Source organism: Melozone crissalis, unplaced genomic scaffold (genome assembly GCF_028551555.1).
Source record: "Melozone crissalis strain CALT ecotype California unplaced genomic scaffold, PUWL_Pcris_2 ptg000049l_1, whole genome shotgun sequence".
NCBI lineage: Eukaryota > Metazoa > Chordata > Aves > Passeriformes > Passerellidae > Melozone > Melozone crissalis.
This window is the reverse complement of record NW_026535827.1, coordinates 812,661-833,588: the sequence shown is the minus strand read 5'-3', so window position 1 is coordinate 833,588 and position 20,928 is coordinate 812,661. Positions and strand designations below refer to the sequence as shown.

Sequence of the window (20,928 nt, the reverse complement as noted above, 5' to 3'; positions counted from 1 at the left end):
CTACACTGCACTCAAGGTGGAAGGAATTGAACCCTGGGTTCATCACACATGGGATAAACCAGTAACCACACATCAAACACAGCAGAAACAAGACTGACTAACACTGTGGAAGTTTTTTTTTTTAATATATAAATCCTATTGTTTTAAGGATATGATATGATATGATATATGGTATGATATTATTTTCTTGGAGGATATTATTTATTGAATCTAGATGAAAATGATAAATAATTGCATATTTATAATAACTGTGGAAACTATGTTGGTAATCTCTGGGAAGGAATATGTGATCTTAAAGCTAGTGCAAGATTTTGACAAATTACAGAAGGTAACCATGTCCTGGGGTGACTGTATGGTCCTGTATGTTGGAATGCAAGCTTCTCTGAGTTCTTCAGAAAGAGAGATGAATTCAGGGGATGAATTGAATCCTTTAGAGAAATTAAGGTATATTAAGCCATATAGATATGAAGTAGAAGTGTAAGTTATAGTTTTAAGTAAGTAGAAATACATTTTAAGTGCCTGAAGAAACTGTGCTAGCTAGTAAAGGCCCTAAGGCCTAGTTTAAAGTTCAGCAACTTAGTCCTAGCCATAACAAAAACATAGCAGAACCTTGCCACTAGAATAGATAGAATTATTCACATAAACCAGATAAAATTACATGCATAAATAGATCAAACTATTAATGTAGATAGATAAACTTATTCATGTAAATTTTAAGTAAGAAAACAGATAGCACATTTGCTTAAATAGATAATATTATATGTGTCGTTTTTTGGGTAAGAACTGATCCTATCATACTACTTTCACACATTAGAATCAAGTTCAGATTGGTTTAGAGAGGGTGTTTTAGAATCTTGTTTTTAGCTGATTGGATGTTTTATAAATAAAAAGCCCCATAGTGGGGTGCAAGGATCATCATCATCAACAGTGACCACCACAACCATGACCATCAGCAACCACAAGAAAAAGAAGTAGAAAACAACAGAAGAAAAAAAGAAAGAAGGCTGTGGTCCCTGCTGCTGATCAGAACATCAGACTCATCCCTGCTGCTTCTCATTTGTTAGCTGAGACAAGAAGTTTTTCCTGGGTCTGTGGCTTCTTCTTCTTTTTCTTCTTCTGGAACTGTTCGGCTTTTCTCTGGTCTGAAACACCAGAACATTGTCTGCCCCTCCCCCCATGCCGAATTGCAGCCCCGAGGCCAGCTCCAGATCAGGAAAGTACTGAGCCACACCTACAGAAAGGACTCTGAATATCTTCAGAACAGCAAAAAGTTTTATTATTTAACATTGTTTATTTTTTTTCATGCCTGTGAGCAACTTGCTTGTAAATAAACAATTCTTTTTTCACTTTCTCCAAGGGAATTCCTTTAGAACCTGTGGGAACCCATGGGGGAGGGGTTGAAAAAACCTACTCTTCTTTAGAGGTGACACCCTTTTGGGACGTTTCCTCCTAAATTTGTCTTGAACTGGGACAAACCTATATAACAGCTTGCTTGCCAACCTCTGCAGAAAATCCAGTTCTGTGGGGAGCTTTAGTCAGCGATTTGACAAAAATTTGGGAACATGTGGGAAGGAAATAGCATCCATGCCAATTGGACAGAGATGGAAGGAGAATATTCCTTCCTAGGGACATGTAAGAATGATATTTGTACTAGGTCTAGCGCTGGCCAAACACCAGTGCACTCACTAGAATTATTTACTCATTTTCTGTTGTGAGATAAGGATTAGGAGAAGGATAAAAGCAGGCTCAAAACTTTACAGAGTATAAAGAAAACTTTATTAACAGAACTAAAAGATAAATAATAAGAAGAAATCAGAATAAACTTTCAAAACACTTCTCCTCCCCCCAACTTTTTTTTCTCATTGACAATGTCAAGAGACAAAATTAGGTATTTTCGGTCAGTTTATCCCTTCTAAAAATTTTTTTTCTTCAATTCACTTAGGGACAGGAGTCTCTCCTGCCATGCCATGGAGACTTTTCTACAAGAAACAATTCTCTCGTGGTTTTAATTTTCACCAATAGCAGCCGCCCAGAAATCTGCAATTGTGAAGTTCCTCCTATGGTTTGGTAGTCTTCTCACAAGTACCACCATGGGTCATTTCAGCTTATTGGGGTGCAATTTTAAGGATGAGCTCTTCCAGTATTGAAATAAATGTTCTTTTATCTCTGGGAACAGAGGTTTTCTTCTCCCATCCCTGGGGCCAGGTTTTTCATCTCCCTCATCTCTCTCTGTTCAAGCTTCTCATTAGATCACAGCTACTTCAACATCTGCTTGCTTCAGGACTGGTGCTTCTTCTCACGGCTGTGGCTACAACATGACATGCCCCCACTGCATTCCATGAGTTACAGGGAAATTAGGTTTGATGTATCAATTATGTCTTCACCATAGCCTTACAAGAGAATTTCAGCCCAAGACTAAGGCATCTCCTCATTCTCCTCTCATCTTGGATTTGACTCCTTCTTCATTAACCTCAGTGTCTCCATGTTGTTTTCTCTATGTGTCTTCACCCTTTCCTTTTCCTCTCATTCGAGAGAGGATTAATGTCTGCAAGTTTCACCTGTGCACTGAAAGAGTTACTCTCTCACCCGGGCCTGTGGATGGTCATGTGATCTCTGCCAGGTGGCGGTTGCTCTGGCTGCATGGCTGTTTTCCAGCCCCTGTTGCATTCAATTCCAGCTGCTTTCTGCATGGACCTGCAGGGCCACCTCTGTTCTTAGCTGCATGATTTTCTGTGATGCCAGCAGGATGTTTCAGCAGCTTGCGGCCGGAGAGGAGCCTGGCTTGGCTCCACCTGAAGCCAAGTGGAACTGGCCTGTCCTGCCACCCATGGTTGCAACTCGGCAGCGGCAGAATCTCAGCTGAGATTCTTGGCTGCACAACCTGACCTGGCCAGCACTGCAACAGAGCAGGGCCCGGCCTGGACCCGTCAGGCTGCATGGGCTGCAAAGCAGAGTGGGGCCTGGCCCAGGCAGTGTCCAGTTACCTGTTCAAAAGCTGTAAGCAAGAGAGATTTTCCCGGGATTTGTTAGATTTTAAATGTAATTTCACAGAGACGTGTTCAGCTTTCTTAAGTGGTTTAACAGGGTGTCAATATTCAAAACTAGCCAGCTGATTGGTTCTGTCAGGTCCAAAAGAAGCTGCCAAGGTCCTTACAGGGAATCACTTCTGTAGCTGGTGGATTTTTTCCTTAACTAAAAACCAAACTATGCTAAACCATGACAATACTGTTGAGAATTGTAATATCTCAAAACCAGATCTGAAAATAACCTCAGGAAATATCTATTGGCTGACAGATTGCACTAACACTCCTTGGGGATGTCAAATACCAGAAATATGGAATAGCCCTCAAACAGGACAATGGGAATATATCCAGCCAGTTCAGTGGTGTCTAGACTGGAAAGGGAGTCCAGGATCCCAGAGGACCCCTTACAGGTCAGTATAAAATATTCTGATTTAATAAGGTCAAGGCAAAAAGATCCAAGGGCAAAGGAAAAGTGGAATTGCACACAAATATTCATTTGTACTAGTAGGAATCTTGAGGTACAGTAGCTCATGACTGTGGCACAGGTTCTAAGATTGGGATGTGTTTGTATAAATGATTCTACCTTTCTTAATGACACCTGGTCTCACCTAATAAACAATGAGACTTGGAGAGATATAGACTGTCAGCGGAACAAGATAAAATCATTAGGACCCACAGTATGGGTGGGAATTAATGGAATTTGGACTACACATTTGCTCTTGGGAGAGTCAAGAGCACAATAGACACTGGGAGTATTAACATTATGTCCCTTGTGGAAGGAGTCACCATTGGGAACCTGATTATGGGGAAAAGTTAAACATGATGAAACTTGGAAACACCCCTGTAAAGGAACCATAGTGGGAGGATTTTAGAATCCATCTTTACTATGCAAATATCCACCTTCAGGAATAGGCTGGCCATACACAATTTGAGGCTACAAATGGAAACTTGTCGTGGTTTGAAAGGAAGTAGGTTTTCTGGGATATGCTGTGGTCACCAATAGGTGTTCAGATTTGAATATTGGCACCTGGTGTGGCCACTGGGGACAATGGATACGCCTCTTCGGCGGGGAAAGAGTTCGGATCTCTCCCCCGTCCAGCTGCTGCTGTGGGTGGGGGAGGGGAAGCCATGCAGCCGGGTGAGGTAGGCCGGGGCTTTGGACAGAGATGGGAGGTGAAGAGGCCCCGGCATGGAAGGATGGTAGAAGCACCAGGAGGTATCGGGCAGCCCCCCCCAGGAGACAGAGAGAGTACAGCCTGTGCCTGTGACTGTGCTACCTTGAAACTTGATAACATGTGCCGGCAGTACAGCCGAGAAGGAGAAGAAGGAGGGGGGGGGGGGCAGCGAGAAGGTGTCCGGCTGCTTGTGGGAGCTTTGGGCGGGTAGAGCCCGAGCTTTTAACCCTTTTTTTGGACAATGAAAACTTTGCAGAACATTAACCTTTCCTAGAAGAGAGATAGAGATGAAATAGAGGAAGAAATGGGCAAGTATGATGAAGGTTCGTGTAAGTGAAATGAAATAAACAAGGGCCAGGAGACTTCTTCTCCTTTTTAATGCCTTTATTAAAAGTGATCAGCTCAGGATTGGGTGGCTCGACGGGTCTGCAGTCCCCGTCGTCTTCCCGGGCGACTCAGAGGAGGATATGCGCAGCTCTGTCCACAAGGGGCAGAGCTGGGGGAATCCAGTCCTCGTGGGAGCCTTTAGGGCGTGATTCCCCGTCAGATTTTGCTTTTGCCGGCTCAGTCGGCCTGGTCTCACCGCCGGGGTCGTCTCTCATGGTCAGGGCGAGAGGGTCCGAAGGTGTTCCACGTCTCTGCAGGCTCAGCATTCGGCTCCTCACGTCCAGACATCACTCCAGTCTCTCAATTCTTAGGTGGCTCGTTGTTTTGGGGTTTTCTCCGTACAGCGGGGGACCCATGCTGCATTGTGGTCTTGGAGTCACTTTGCATAGCCCCCCTCACCTTCTCAGGTCTCTTCTACTGTTCGAGAAGGTTCCCACCCTTCTGGGAAAGGTACAACTTAGCCTCGGGCGAGGCTCTGCTGATACAAAAGGAGCGATTAGCCACAACGACTCGTGATTACAATAACAAAACACGAAGAACTTCAGCAGCTACCCGGGTCTGGCTGCCTTTTTGTAACTTTTTCTCACAAAAAAAATATTACCCGAATTTTGTTCATAACATGAAAGATGCCGGAAGAGTAGAGAAGAATCTTAGGTGGTAAGAGATGATGGAGTAGCTTTTGCTGGACTCTTCTTGTTATAGCCATGGACAGAACCATGTTTCCTTGTGACACAGAGACTGCATCCATGGGGAGGCAATGGCTCAGAAGCAAGAGGGTTCAGTGTTGGTACCCCTCGGCCCCAGGGGGTGAAATTTGGGGGGGACAGGTGTCCCAAAGGTGAGACTGTGCTCTTTTTGGAACGGGACAAAGCATCCTTAAAAAAGACAACCCTAGAAGCAGCTCTGGTCCATGTGCAGTGGTGAGAGCACTGGACATGGAAGAGGTCACAACAGCAGATTTTCTCCGGGCGGTGCCACGATCAATGGTGTTTCCTGGGGAAGCCTATGGCACAAGAAGGACTCCTCTCCTCTTGATGAATTGAAAATTGGTTATCTAAAGGGTGATGATGGACTGAGAGCTGAAATTTGGGGGATGGATGTATTGGAATTTGGTGGGGGGAGGAGGAAATGTTTCTGGAAGGTTTTCTTTTTCCCTGTGTGTTTCTTTTTACTTATAGTTGTAGTTTAGTTAATAAAGTTTTCTTTATTTCTAAGTGGGAGCCTGCTTTGCTTATTCCTGGTCATATCTCACAGCAGAAACCAGGGAGAATGTATTTTCATGGGGGCATTGGCATTGCGCCAGCGTCAAGCCATGGCAAAACTTGAGCAAATGCAACTCAATTGAGGTTTACTGAAATAAATGAACAATTGCAAGCCACGACTAAAATGACTTAACAAAACAGATTAGCTTTAGACCTATTGCTGTTACATGGAGTATGTTGTTATTTGAATTTAAACAATACTTGTTGTGTGCACATTCCAAATGTGACTGCTAAATTGGATGATCATATAGAGAGAGATAAAATCAGTTGTGGCATGTAGCAGAGAATTAAAGGCGGAATTAGAATGTAACTGGTTAAACAAAATAATTAAAGAATTTGAATTTTCTCTGACTGGTTCGGTGACCTCACTTTTACAAAGTATAATTGTGATCATAGTAATAATTGTGATTATGATGCTTGCTTTTAGCTGCATAAAATACATGATTGCTAATGCAACATGAGGAACTTATATGATGTTAGTAAACAAGCAAAGTGTGGCTTATGAAGGCTTGAAGGGAAGACAAGCTTCACAAGTCTCAAGGGGGGGGGAAGAATGTTGCCAGATGAAAAATTTTCTGCACTTGGTGGGCTTACACAATGCTTACTTTTCAAAAACCACTGATCTGTGGAACTGTACAATGCCCATTTTGTAAGAAGGAGAATTGGAAAGCAACCAGCCCAGTTGTGCCAACTTTTACCAGTTCACTGGGCAGTCAGGTATGACTTTGAGGTCGCCAACCACCAGGACCCACCAAAGAGACCCCTAGAACAGAAAAACACGTGTAAAGGGGAGGGAACATATGTTAATTATTTTGGGGAAATGATTATATGTATGTTTATTCTGGGAAAATCAAAGAATATGTATGCAAAATACAGTATAGAAGCAGGTGTTTTTCTGTACTCTGCATGCACAATATTTCAGAGGAAATATCCCCTCATGCATACAGCCAAATAAAGAATGCCTACTTCTTAATGCCACATTGGTGTTAAGGAATTTTTTAACTTGTTCCAAATTGTTGGTAACAGTATTACACTGAAATCCTGACTGTAAGTCTCCTTTTAACACTTTAAAGAAAGCTTTGATATCTGCACCAGCATTGGTATTGCTGGACTTAATGAAACACTTTGAGCTCTTTTTTACATGAGTGGCTTCATTCAGTCCTGGAGGTGTTGACCCAAAAGTTAGGGTCATGGAAGCAAGCTGTGGGATACTTTTCCAAACAATTGGACAATGTCAGTAAAGGCTGGCCTACATGCCTTAGGGCAGTGGCAGCTACAGTTTTGTTGATTCAAGAAGCTAAAAAATTGTCTCTGGAACAAAAGATCACTGTCTACGTGCTACACATGCTTACAACTGTTTTAGAACATAAATGGAAATAAATCATTGGTTGTCTGCTAGCAGAATGCTAAAATATCAAGTTATTTTGGAACAAGACAATGTTGAACTCAAAGTAACTTCTGCACTTCATCTATGTTTTTAGATCCTCAAAAAACAGGAGAGGAATTACAACATGACTGTTTACAAACCATTGAACAAGGTTACTCCCAACAGAGAGGATTTAAAGAATGTTCCCATAACAAATCCAGATACTCTGGTAACTCAGAGGTTGTAAAAGCTTCCCCCTTGCCTGCTTCTGTACAGACGGCTGAACTTATTGTTTTACGGAAGGCATTGGAATTGTCAGAAGGAAAAATAAAATAGCAAAAGCTGACAAAAGGCATCTTGGTAATAACTCCTACAAAATAATAAATTACCACCTCCAGGAATTACAAAGAAAGGAAATTGTTGAGGACACTACTGGCAAATAGATTTCTTTGTATTGCCTCGACAAGAGGAGTATAGTATTTACTGGTGTTAGTGGATACCATTTCTGGTTGGCCTGAAGCTTTCCCCTGTCACACCTGTAGGAGCTGCGCGGGGTCGCACGGTTGGGATGGACGGAGACGAGATCTCTTTGAAGCCAAGTCGTATAACTTGCAGTTTATTGCAAAGGGCGTGGGTGAAGGGCCCTGCTGCGAGCTGCCAGCCGCAGCTCGGAACAGGCCCGAGAGAAGAGAGGCTTAAAGTGTAAGAGAGTTAAAGGCAAAGGTTTGAGAGCGGAGAGCATGTAGAAAGGAGGGGGTGAAGAAGTGCAGAGGAGAAGACAAAGAGACAAAGAGAGAAAAGGGCGCGAAGAAGAGCGCGAGAGCGAGACAAAGCTAAGAGAGATAAGAGAGAAGAGAGATAAGAGAGCGCGAAAAGAGAGCGAAGTTCCCGTTACAATACAATAAATCATCTTCAGTGTTGAATATTCAGATTCTCATTAGCCAATCTACTACAGCATGCATATCCTATAACATTTCCATACAACCTATAAGAATCACTACATTACCATACTATGTTTACATTTTAAACCCTAAATCTTACTCTTTGGGCCCTATCTGCCAAGCTGCAGGGTCTGCTCTGACTCTTAGGCCTGCCTCCTTGCAGAGGGAGTTGTTTCCTCCAGGGGGGATTACATTCAGCTGGTCACATCATTGTTTTATTCAGCAACTAAGGGATCTCAAAGCTTGCTTTCATTTCAATTTCGCTTATAGTTTCTATATTCTCAAAATCTTTTGCCAGGCAGTCATATTTATAAGGCTTTCTTGTTTCATCCTCCCCAACAACACCAACAAAGCTAAAGAGGTAACTAAAATATTGTTAAAAGAAATAATACCCAGATTTGGGGTCTCATTAGGAATGTCATCAGACAGAGGACTCCAGTTTGAAGCCGAAATTGTACAAACTTTGCCCAAAACATTAAGAATAAGGTGGGACATGCATATTCCATGGAGACCATAATCTAGTGGGAATGAATCAGAGCATAAAGAGGCAAATGAGTAAAATTTGTCAGGAAGCATCACTTAAGTGGCCACAGGCTCTTTCCCTGGCATTGCTGAGAATTAGAATTCATCCAAGCTCTAAGGAAAAGGTAAGTCCATATGAAATACTCTATGGGAGATCATATCAGGCTGTGATTATACCCAGGAAAGTCACATAACAGGGAACCACAATTTGTGGGAGTATGTAATATCTTTGGGAAGAAAACCTCTCATCTTTGCATAGGTTTACTGTTTTAGGATCACCTGTTACCTTGGATGTCCAAGTGCATCCCTTTCAACCAGGAGATTGGGTATATCTTCTAACCTGGAATGATGAATCTTTAAAGGAAAGCTGGAAAGAACCATTTCAAGGTTTGTTAACCACCCATACAGCAGCCAAGCTTGTCAGAATCTGTACATAGATTCATTACAGCAGACTTGAAGCAGCACCAAAGCCTGAATGGAAAGTAAATCAACTGGACCTCTACAATTAAAGTCAATTAAGATCCCACGTGAACTGTACATGGGAGGACTTTGTGAGTCATTGGGAAATAACATGTTGTGTTGGTTTTGCACAGCTTGGTTTTTGGTAGCAGAGGGGTCACACAGGTTGCTTCTGTGAGAAGCTGCTAGAAGCTTCCCCCATGTCCAGCAAAGTCAGTCCCTGATGGCTCTGAGGATGGACATTCCGCTGGCCCAGGCTGGGCCAGTTAGAGATGATGGTAATGCCTCTGTGATGACATATTTAAGAAGAAAATCAAAACAAAGTGGGGCACAGGTTATTTTCCTAGCTGAAGAAGAGGAGGTGAGAACATGTGAGGGAAAAAACATGGAGACACCAAGGTCAGTGAAGAAGGAGGGGAAGGAGGTGCTCCATGAGCTGGAGCCAAGATTCCTCTGTAGGCTGTGGTGATGACCATGGTGAAGCAGCTGTCCCCCTGCAGCCCATGGAGGTCCATGGGGGATGCAGAGATTCACCCGCAGCCTGTGAGGGAGTTGTTTATGCCAGAGCAGATGGATGCCTGGAGGAGGCTGTGATCCAGTGGGAGACCTGGTGGAGAGAGGAGGCCCTTGCTTCCAGGCTGGACCAGCCTGTCCTTGGAGGACTGCATCCTGTGGAAGAGTGACCCACGCCGCAGCAGTTTAGGGAGGACTGTTTGCCCATGGGAGGGATTCATGTTGCAGTAGATTTGGGAGGACTACTGCTTGTGAGATTGGAACCACATTGGAAAAGTTTGTGGAGAAGTCTCTTCTGTAGGAAGGGACCCCACGGTCTCACAGGGGAAGGACTTCTCTCCCAGAGCCGCAGAAGATCTCAGGTGATGAACTGACCAAAACCCCCATGCCCTGTCTCCCTGTGCTGTTGGTGGCCAGGAGGGAGGGGTTGGGGGGGAAAAGATGGTTTTGAGGGCTTATTTTACTTCTCGTTATCCTCCTCTGACTCTGTTAGTAATAACTTCACTATGGACTTCTAAGTTGAGTCTGTTTTGCCCTTGGAGTGTTTTCACACAGTCCTTATCTCAACTCATGAACCCTTTGTTTGATTTTTTCTCTGCTCAGCTGTGTCACGGGAGGGTGGGCAAGCAGCTTTCGTGGGTGCCTGGCGTTTGGTCATTATCAAACACAACACGTGTGAATGGAGTTATTTTACAGTGGTGTTTGCATTTCCATTTGGATTAAATTTTGTATATTTCTATTCAAAGCAGTATGAAGTTTTAACTCTCATTTATCTTGTTAAATGGACTAAGTTTAACAATCCCACTGAGATCAGTTCTGGGAAACTAATAGAGCTTCAGTCTCCACCTGAAATTGATGTAGGAAGTAACAAAGAGCTAATCTGAGTGATTGTTGGATATGTGCTCATATGCCTGAACATTCAGGAAAAGGAATACATTTAATTGGAGTTCCAATCCCCACTGATATAAAATGGGCAACATTGTGGGTAAGTACCTCATTTAATATAGATCAAGAAGAAAAAGATCAGGAGTGAGATCTGAAGACATTACCTTACCCTAGCACATGTATAAACAGATGTAATCCCCCAAAAAGGACTAGACAAAGTAGATTGTGTCAACATTACTTTTGTAGAAAACCATATGAACTGTAGTGTGACCAGATTTTCTTAAAAGCAAACAAGAAATTATGTTTTCATGAGAACTTCATGCTGCACTTTTAGATAAAGGCAAGGGAATGCAAGTGGCATAATCACCAGTATCAAGTTTAAGCTGATTGTGGGCTCCTCTGTTACCATGAGCTGGTCGAGTTTATCCTGTGGCCAAGGGATTGGTGCAGCACTGAACAGGCCTGGGCCTGCTCAGGTTAACTGTTATGTGAAAAGGCTTTACCTCAGAACTGGAAGGGTTTTGGGAAAATCTTTAATTGTAAGAAATAGTGTTTAAGTCTTGTGAATTAATTTAGCTTTAACCGACAGTGCTTAGTCCTGTATTAATGTGTGCAAGTGGTTATCTTAGCCCTAATGACTGTGGGCCTGAGCAACACTGATAAGAAGGTGTATCTTAGCCAGACCACATCACTGGGATGCATTCAAAGAGAACAAACTCTTTTTGGAGGCTTGTGACCAAAAAAGGATAATTTGAGGAATGGGATGTTCCCCATATGACCACCAGAGACCCTCAAAAGACCCCTACTCTAATGTAAATAAAATCTGAGAAGTGATTTAAATATGCAAAAGAATTTACAAGGATGTTTAGCATATATGTGTGAGTTTCAAGAAATATACTGAATATGTATAAGTTACATAGATTTAAACCAGTTTGTTAGTGAGCTGTGGTGCATGGGTTAGGTGGAAATATCCCCCTCATGCCTGGCATTGTAAATAAAAGTGATGCTGCATTCTAATACTGAAATTACAGTGTTAGAGTTTTATTCCTGATTTTTGGTGACAAGGGTATTTGCACTTTAGGAGCCATAATCCCAAATATTACAGTTACCAAGAATTTGAAGGCTGATCTAAAATAAACCAAAAGAATTAGCAATCCTTTTATATAGAGATCGACAACTTTCCATTCCTTTGCCAGATGGTTTATCCCCTGGTTAGGAGTTAGTGAATTGGAAAAAGCAATTGTGAATATTTCATCATTAATCAAAATAATTTGAAATCAAACTGCAAGTGTTCTGTGGAAAATAAAAAAGAAGTATCAGCAATTGGAAAGATATCAACTGAGAACCAAATTAGTGTTTTGCCTGTGATGGTAAGTGCTGAGTGATCTCCCTGTCCTTATCTCAACCCATGAGCCTTTTGTCGTCTTTTTCTCCCCTTTATTCTGCTGAGGAGGGGAAGGGATAAGGCAGCTTGGCTGGCCCTCTGATGTCTAGCCAAGGTAAACTCATCAAAGCAATATGTTAAATTAAAACATCGGCACTCTTTATAAGTGAGGGTCAGCTTTTCAAATGTGGATTGGCTGTGTCTTGATCAAATTAAAATAAAATGCCGAGCTACTTGAAACGATTTTTAAATTTTAATGTGTTGCCTCTTTATTTTATTTGTATTTTGGCACTGCCTCAGCCCCTTCTCTGGGCCCGGCTCATAGTGGGCGTGGCCTGGTATTGTTCCTCAGGCGCTGGGATATGGCGTAACCATGGGCAGTAAGATGGCAGCTGCCGCTAGAGTCGTACAGGTAGCGGTGCGCGGCCTGTGGACCGGGAGGCGGCTGAGGCGGCTGGGGCCCGGAGCCTGGGGCCTGGGGCCAGGAACCTGGAACCTGGTGCGGGTGGCAGGCCTCGCTTTGCGCGCGGCCGCCGGGGCCTGAGGTGGTCGATGCCCGAGGCACCGCTGGAGAGGCCTGGTGTCCTTGGCGCGGGGGGAAGAAGCATGCGGCGGGGCCGGCCCCGTGGCGCCGGTCATTAGATTCCTGTGCCTGGTTCTGGTACCAAAGGATGTTACTGAGCAGTCTGCAGGCTGCCCCTTTTCGGTCGCTCTTCAAGAGGGGAGTGGGCTAATCAGTATCTCGTTTCTAAGCCATCCTTCTTCCCTTCAAAGGTGAAACATAGTCTTATTGAAAAGACATATTTAAAAAATAAGCTCAGCGGCTTTAAATACTAGATGTTATAATTTATAGGGGTTTTTTTCTTAATGGAACTAGTCCATCCCAGCCAGACAGCTGAACAAATATGTACAGGTAAAGAGCACTGCTAGCAATTTCACATGCTAAAACTTCATAATTCCATTTTTGTTACTGTAGTAGCTATTTCTGCATACACAATGATTACTGCGAGAAAAGAAAGAGAATGCTTATTCCTGTTCTGAACACTAGGGTAGGGTAGTGCCTTTAAAGGTGAAATTTCTCCTTGGGTAAAAATTAAATTCAAGTAGTAATTTTATCACAGTGCTGGTGCGCAAAGCAGCAGTATAGAAGTGGTTGTTTAATTTGTTGTGTGTTCCATTTTATTAAAGTTAATATTTGTCTATAAATATGTTTTATTCTCCCTATTTCTCCTACTACGTTGTCTTGTTCTAGGTAGTCAAGCCACATACTCCCTTAATAAAATTCCCAGACAGAAAAAGTAGTCCCAGACCTAAAAGTAAGTATTTCATCTATAGATACAACTTATGCCATATATGCCATATTTCTTTGCATAAACTGTTGTATATAAGAATCCACGCAATTTTTCTGCTTTGACTATGCAACTCAACTGATTTTGAGCAGGGTTTCTGAATCATTGCTTTAGTTAGAAGGCTTCCTTTTCAGACTATACAACTGTGGGAATATAAATAATACATGCATGCCTTTATTTTTTGGTCAAGGCAGAATCACAAGGATTTCTAGTGATGTTTTTCTTCTTAAATAAGAAGTCACATTTTCGAAAATACAAATATTTGTCTGAAGTGATAGTATCCAAATGAATTTGAAACAGCCTTAGGTATTAGGTGATCTTTGCCGAAAATGATGTTGCATTTTCCTCATCCTTTGTTTTCCTAATCGGAGTGTGTGATGTTGGTGGTATTTAAAACCCTGATTTATGGCTAAGAGCCATTCCACTGTACATTTTAAGAAGTGTTTCTTTGTGCTAATAATTAATGCTGAGAAAAAATTAACTTCATTGCAATGTTTGACATTATTTTTACACCTATAGCTACGTTCATATTTATAGGAACCTCAATACTGTTACATTTAGAACATCAAAGTTAATGAGCTAGATGTTGTTTTAATATTCCTTTTGAGTCAATAAAGCATTTGAAACTAAAGTAGTAATTTTAAGAAGCTCTGTTGTTATTCTCACTTGTTTAGAAATGATACCATACTATGTATTTGCCACAGCATTATATTTAGAATTTAAGTTTAGTTTATCCATTAACACTGCAAAGTATCTACAATGAACATCAGTGCCACTTCTGACTTACCTGTGAATTCTTCAGGAACTATATTCTGCGATAACTTTCAGTCAGAATTTTGTATGTTGTGCCCAGTTCAGCCATTTGCACCACCTTTCATGCCAGCGAATTGCTTTCTCAAAGGCTTAAAAACATGTTACTTAGCTTATGCTTATCTTTGCATCACAAGATTTTTGTGGCTATATATTTTAAGTATGTTAGACCTTTGTACATTAATTAATTTCTGCTGCTTCACTAGTGAATTGCAATCTACTTCACTTTGCTTGAATGCTATAGCAATAACTGTTTCACCATACCAGAATGTTGCTTCTACATAGTTACACACAGCTCTGCAGATCAAAACTATACTTTTAGGGATGTGAGTGCTTTAAAGGTCAACCAAATTCTATTATCATATTACTACTGCAACATGATGGTCTCAAACAGGGAAGGGAAAACTGTAGTAAGGACTGTATCTGAGCTTAAGCAACAGCAGTATTAGGTCAGGTATTTTTTAATCTTGACTTTGGGTTTTGGATTTGCTAATGCTTCTATTGCAAATACACTTCAGACTTTAAAAAATACAATAGAAGGAAATCTCAGGCAAATTTCTAAGTATTTATTTAGTATATAAAACAAATTTAGAGAAACTTTTTTTTAATATATAAGGTATGTTACTTCTTAAAAATACTTTGTAGTCATTACTAGCCAAAGCTATTATCATCTCTGTGTTGTTTTCTTTTGTTTTCATCCTCTGTTCCTTTTGCCTTTTGCTCTTAAATTTTAAAATTTCAGTTTAATGGCATGCTCCCTGTTCGGATTCTGCTCCTTTTGATGCGTTCTCTGCCTCCTTGCTCTGTTTGCGACCTTACTTTCTTGATACCATTTTGGAATATTAAAAATGGGTATAGCATTCTTTTACATTTTGTGGTATGCCATAGTTGTGAGCTTTTTCTTTCTCTAAGCCTCCACCTCCTTTTCAGTTGTTTGTCTTTACAGTTGCAGTAAAAAAAAGCATCATCTTAGTTGGATGTTAGTTATTTATCTTTCTACATAGTCCCCTCCACACACACATTTGATACTTCATGCTGCTTCTGCAAGTACAGCTTCCCAGTAAAAAAGCCTTTGTTAGGATCTATGTCGATTTATCTTCTGTTTCCACATCCGTATTTCTGCCACTCAAATATGCTTTCTTTTACTTTCAGAATTTTTTCACCATGTTCTTGGTATGTTTAACAACAGTAAAAACAGCTTGTGAGAACTAGAATATCTTTAAATTATTTTAATTCTTTTGAGTATGTTTTATAATGAACATTGTCAATAACTGGTAACTTTTATTGGCTGCTCACTAATTAATTTTACAGTCTTGTTATATTTCTGTAATGGTTTTGCAATCTGGATTTCAGTACTGGAATCTCTACAAGCAAGTATGCCATCTCTTGGTGCTTCAAAAGCACAGGAGTCTGTAGGAGGCAGATCACCAGGATTTCAAAATATTTCACCGGTTAGTAGAGTACAAGGTATACCAGACACTTCTGAATCAACAAGAACCTTACCTCAGAAATACAGACGAAAACTAATGTCAGATGAAGAGATTGAATATATTCAAGTAAGTTTCATTTATTGTCTGTATTTGCCTAGTATTTATCTTATTTCTACACCTCTTTCCAAGTTTAAAATACGATATTACATTGTAATTCTTGGCAAATGTATACTCGGAGTTTTCACCGCTTTGATGCACAGTACCCAAACTACAAAATCTTAATACAAAAGGTACCCAACGCTCACTAATTAGTAGCTTGTGGTGTCACTAATTAGAGAGATACAGCCATGCAGACAGCTTGTGATAGTCATAGCCTACATTAATCACAGTCACTACCTCTTGTGTAACAGCTGTTTAACATGTAATTTGAATATGCTGTACAGGAGCACAAGAGTGTTCTTAGACCAGGAAAGGCTATTACGAGGCGACTGAAGTCTAAGATATTCCTCGAGCTAGTATAAGTTATGTATTAGTAAGTTACTGCTTGTATTTCTAGTAGTAGAAACATTTGGTTAAACTTTATATAAATATTTTCTGCAATATTTGCAAATATGCCATTGTACATAAAAGGCAAGAAAAACCTGCTTTTGTTCTGTAACAATTTTCAGTTGTAAACACTGATGCTTAAAAAGAGAGAATGCACAAAATATGAAGAACTGGAGAGACGGGTGTGAGTTTGAAATGAAAAGACACATAGCTTTGTTAAATTATAAGGACAGCTACAGTGTGATCATATTAATAGAGGAAATCAGTTTTCCTTCATGAATATCAGTATGGTATTATAATTAGAAATAAAATTAATCATTTTGCATTGTAATATGCTCCTTGACCTCTCGCATAAATTTTGTAATGGTGAGGTAAATTGTAAAATAATTTCATTAGCAAAATAAGGAATTGAGTACCTTTCTGATTTCTCATAAAGATTGTAATGGCTGACCTTGGATTTGTTTTTGCTTTGGAATTTGGGCAGTGAAAATAATTCTAAAACTTCTGTTTACTAGTGCTGTGTTTATCAGACCTTTTTAAAGTGAGTAAGAGACATTTTTCTTCAGAGTGGGAGCTAAAATTATAGGTTGCAGGTATTGATCTTTTTGTATTTTCCCCTGAAAAAGTGGAGTTCTTATGGGTAAATGCTGATACTTTGACATTCTGTGTATGTTCCAATACAGGTTAAAAATCAATGTCTAAATCACAAATTAAAACTAAAACTCTATTTGTTAATCTAGAACATTGAAAAAGATTTCATCTCCATTTTCCATTCTTTTAGTGGAATACATTTAACTATATGCTTTTATTTTACAGCGTGGAGGTCCAGAATAAATATGGAAAATTATTTGCCACTGTTGAAGAATGAAATATTACATTCACAATAAAAGCATTTCCTTAGTATTACGATTGTGATGCTGGTTTAGGTTTTGCCTTTTTTTTCTATGTGGCGCGGGCTCGTGGAGCACGTGGCAATGGCAGCTCGGTCGAGACGGAAAGGGATGGAAGAGAGGCTTTGCTTCATAAACCCTTGGGGCAGCCAATCCCAGTGCCCTTAACAGGACTCTCGGAAACAGCAGGCTGGAACGGCAGGGGTGAGCAGAAATCCCGGGACGGTGGTTGAGAATGTATCAACTCTCCACAGCAATAGGTGGAACCTGCGGGATGTCCTGGTAGGGCAGGGGAATGCGGGGCCCAGCAGCAGAAGAAAGGTTCCCTGCTGGGTTATGGTGGTGGCAGCGAACTCCTTTCCCCAAGCCGCAGGTCCAACTGTCCTCCTACGAAGTCCAGCAGCGAGAGCAAGGCTGCCCCAACCCCATCTCTTTTTTACCTGCCCCCATTCTCACAGTATCTCTGCCCCCCTACCCAAGGGAAACTCCCAAAAACCAAAGGCTTCCCTCTCCTTCTCCGTCTCAAGCACCCAGCCATCAGTGCTTCTTAGCATCTCAGTGGGAAGAAATCCCATAGGTAATAAGGAAAGAACAGAAAAAACCCAACCCCTAACAACTGGCTGAGATTGTTCATTGGTAGAGAAAAGCAAATTACAATGAGGAAGTTTCTTTTGTGTTTAACATGGGCGGGTTGAAAGTTGGCCTGGGGATGCCTGGGCACAGAGCAGCCGGGAAGGGTGGGCTCGTGCCATTGCAGAGGAGGGGAGAAGCGCTCCCACTTCCTATGTTCCATCTGTGGAAAGTTTTTTCCAAGATTTTAGGGCAGAGGCGGCTCGGACTCCTGGGACAGATCTGCGAGCAGGGAGGCCACGCCCCCCGTGACGGATGGCGGGGAACGGCCGCTCTAAGAGGAGCCGACGTGACACCTGCCATTGCCCTGAGAATGGCCGGGAGATGGGGTGAGGGAACGGTCCCGGGACCCAGGGCCGCCGTTGCGCCGCTTGGCCCCTGCTCCGGCAGGGGGGGTGGCCGCTGCTGCGCAGCCACAGCCTGGCTCGCCCCCCACCCCTGGGCCTCACCCGTGCTGGCCCGTAGGGGACCAGGAGTGTGAAATGTATGGGCGGGAGTGTCACCACCATGGGCGGCACCAATTTTGCTGCTGCGAGGGGCAGGGAAAAGGCGGAGTTGAGTCCCTCAAGGAAGCTGATGTCACCTTTGTAGGCAGGAACGACTCAATTGCAGTTTCCATAGTAACGAGTTTTGTTTTAGAGAGACACGAGAACCGCTGTGAGCATTGACACAGCCCGAACATGGGAGTGCCCCTGGGCAGGTGTGCCCGCATCGCGCGTCTGTCCCAAGGCCGTGTGGCGGGCATCGAGCGCTCTTTGTCTGTGCTGTTAAGCACTCAAAAGGGAAATGCTGGGTCCAAAGAAAAAGAAATTGTTTTTCAGGATTCCTTAAAACAGGCTATAAGTATACAGAGTCCTGTGTTAACAAATACCTTAGAATGGAAACTGAGCCTAGATACTATAAGGGCTGTTAGTGCCAGAGGGGTAAGAGAAATGAGACCTTTCGTCCAACCTTTAAAAACTAATTAGAAAAATGCTCGGTGATTTATCAGTTTCTCTATTTGCCAAACTCTCCTAAGAAAGATCTATTGGAATTTTGCAAAAGAAAGAAAGTAACGGATAGTTTAGGATGGTTTACTGAATTAAATTTTAAAAGTACCTTCTCCTGCATCCCTGAGAACAAGAAAAGCCAAGTACTTATTGCTATTACGTGGAAAAATCCTGAAACAGGGAAAAAGAGCCAGCTCACCAAGACAGTCCTGCCTGACGGTTTCAGGCACAGCCCAACTATATTCAGAAATCAGCTGGCAAAGAAACTGGAGAACTGGAAAAGTCAGCAACTGAGAATTGCTGCATCCAACCAGCAGCCAAGAATTGCTACATCCAACAGTTGCATGCAACTCGCTGTAAGTTTGTTCCATGAACATTGGCAACATGTACCTTATGTTACTGAAACAGGGTAATGTTATTCTGAAAATGTTTGCTATTAATCCTGGTATGTCTCTGTTCCCAACACTAACTGATAACGTATCTGAGTATGACTGTTTACAGACCATGGAAGAAGCCTATTCCAGCAGACCAGACCTGAAGAATGTGCCAGACTGGGAACTGTATGCAGACAAGAGCAGCTTCATGTGAGATGGCAAACAGATGACAGGGTATGCAGTGACAATCATGAAGCAGGTAACCAGGGAAAAGGCCTTGCCATCACTAAAGGCTGAAATAATTACATCATTGAAAGATCTAGAACCGAGCAAAGTTATCTGGAAGGAAAGAGGACTGGCAACTATTCAAGGTAATGGAATTGAACACACTGAACAGACCCATGCACTGCTACAGAGTATTTGGGAATGTAGAGAAGCAGCTTTTATGCATTGCAAAGCTCAGTGAAACAGGAAAAATACTCCTGAATTAAAGAATTGTTTTCCTGGCGAAATAGTAAAAGGGGCTGCAAAAAAAAACATGTTAGGAGTGGTGCCACAAAAGGAAATCAAGTTGTCAAGGTTTGGCCCAAAGTGTGATCAAAAGAACCATCCATTTTCTAGCACAAAGGCTGAAATCAAGGAAAGTGAATGGACTATTACACCAGAAACAACCCAAACATGGGCAAAAGAGATGTACTAGAAATAACAGAGGCAGGAGATTTTCCTGGAGATTATTGGCAAATAGATTCTGCTGAGTTACCAAGCTAAGAAAGAAACAGGAATGTATTGGTGTTAGTTGACACCTTTAGCGGATGGTCTAAAGCTTACCCCTGTCACACTAACACAAGGAAGAGAGGTGGTAGAAGTTTCACCCAATCATATAATTCTAAAGGTTTGGGGTTCCTTTGAGGTTGGTCCCCAGTAATCAGGCAACTTAGTCAAAGGTTGGGAAATGTTTGGGATCTGTAAATTCCCTGTATACCCCAGATGAGTGGTAAGGCTGAATGTGTGAATTGAACCCTCAGAATGCAGATTAGTAAAATTTGTCCGAAACATCCATGACATTGGTACAGGCCTTGCCTATAGACTTGCTGAGAATCTGCATGCAACCAAGGCACAGAGACAACATGAGTCCTTATGAAATATTGCAAAGCAGGCCATATCATATTATGTCTATTAAGGGAGAAATTCATGATGGAGAAAATTGACTTGCAAAAGTATTTAACAACTTTCAAGTTCCACTTTGCAGAAGGTCCAGAGATTCGTCATGTTATCCAGACATACCTGCCCATCTGTCCCACCCTGGAGACTGGGTTTGCACTAAATGCAGAAACAGTGACCTTACAAGTTAAGTGGAAAGGACCATTCCAAATCCTGACTACCCTTACCAAAACCAGAGGTGCTGGCAGAGAACCCTGGATTCAGTGCTCCAGAGTTAAGACCTCTGCTCCTGAAACAACTGGAAAACACACACTGATACGAATTAGGATTATGTGATTTAAATTGTTCTTTTGTCCCTGTTTGTGGGAACTTGTCCTGTAGGGGCCGGGCCAGAGACTGGCCACGCAGACATACCACAGACAACCAACACCAAGCCTTAAAAGAAAAGAAGCCACAACTGATGACATCTAAGCAGCTTATGGTGAGGAGCAAAGGACTCGCAAAGGACTCTGGGACTAATTGGGAGTGGCCATTGTTCTGGTTTGAAAGCAAAACCAGTGAGAGACTCCAAGTCAGAAATACAATTTATTAGGAAAAGGGAAAAGAAAACCAAAATACATGCAATAATACAAAAGAAAAACCACTGACAAAGTTGGAGTACAACCTGACAACCTGTTGGTCAGGGTATTGGTAGCAGTCCAGTTGGATTGGTGGGTGCAGTCCTCCTGGAGTGGCAGATGTGGTTCTGTTGGAGCAGGGATCCTGTAGAATGGGTGTAGTCTTCCTCTGAAGTGGAAGTGGAAAAGACAGCTGTTCCTCTGGGAATCCAGTG

At 42.0% G+C, this 20,928-nt stretch overlaps 1 protein-coding gene across 1 annotated transcript; it reads left to right on the top strand.

The window, feature by feature from the left end:
- The first annotated feature begins 12,290 nt into the window (after positions 1-12,290).
- Positions 12,291-16,886, top strand: LOC128943621 (alpha-ketoglutarate dehydrogenase component 4-like). The gene is made up of 4 exons (XM_054286516.1): positions 12,291-12,329; positions 13,170-13,233; positions 15,430-15,632; positions 16,869-16,886. Exons 1-4 carry the CDS (start codon positions 12,291-12,293, stop codon positions 16,884-16,886), a joined length of 324 nt encoding a protein of 107 aa, XP_054142491.1.
- Positions 16,887-20,928: the final 4,042 nt, after the last annotated feature.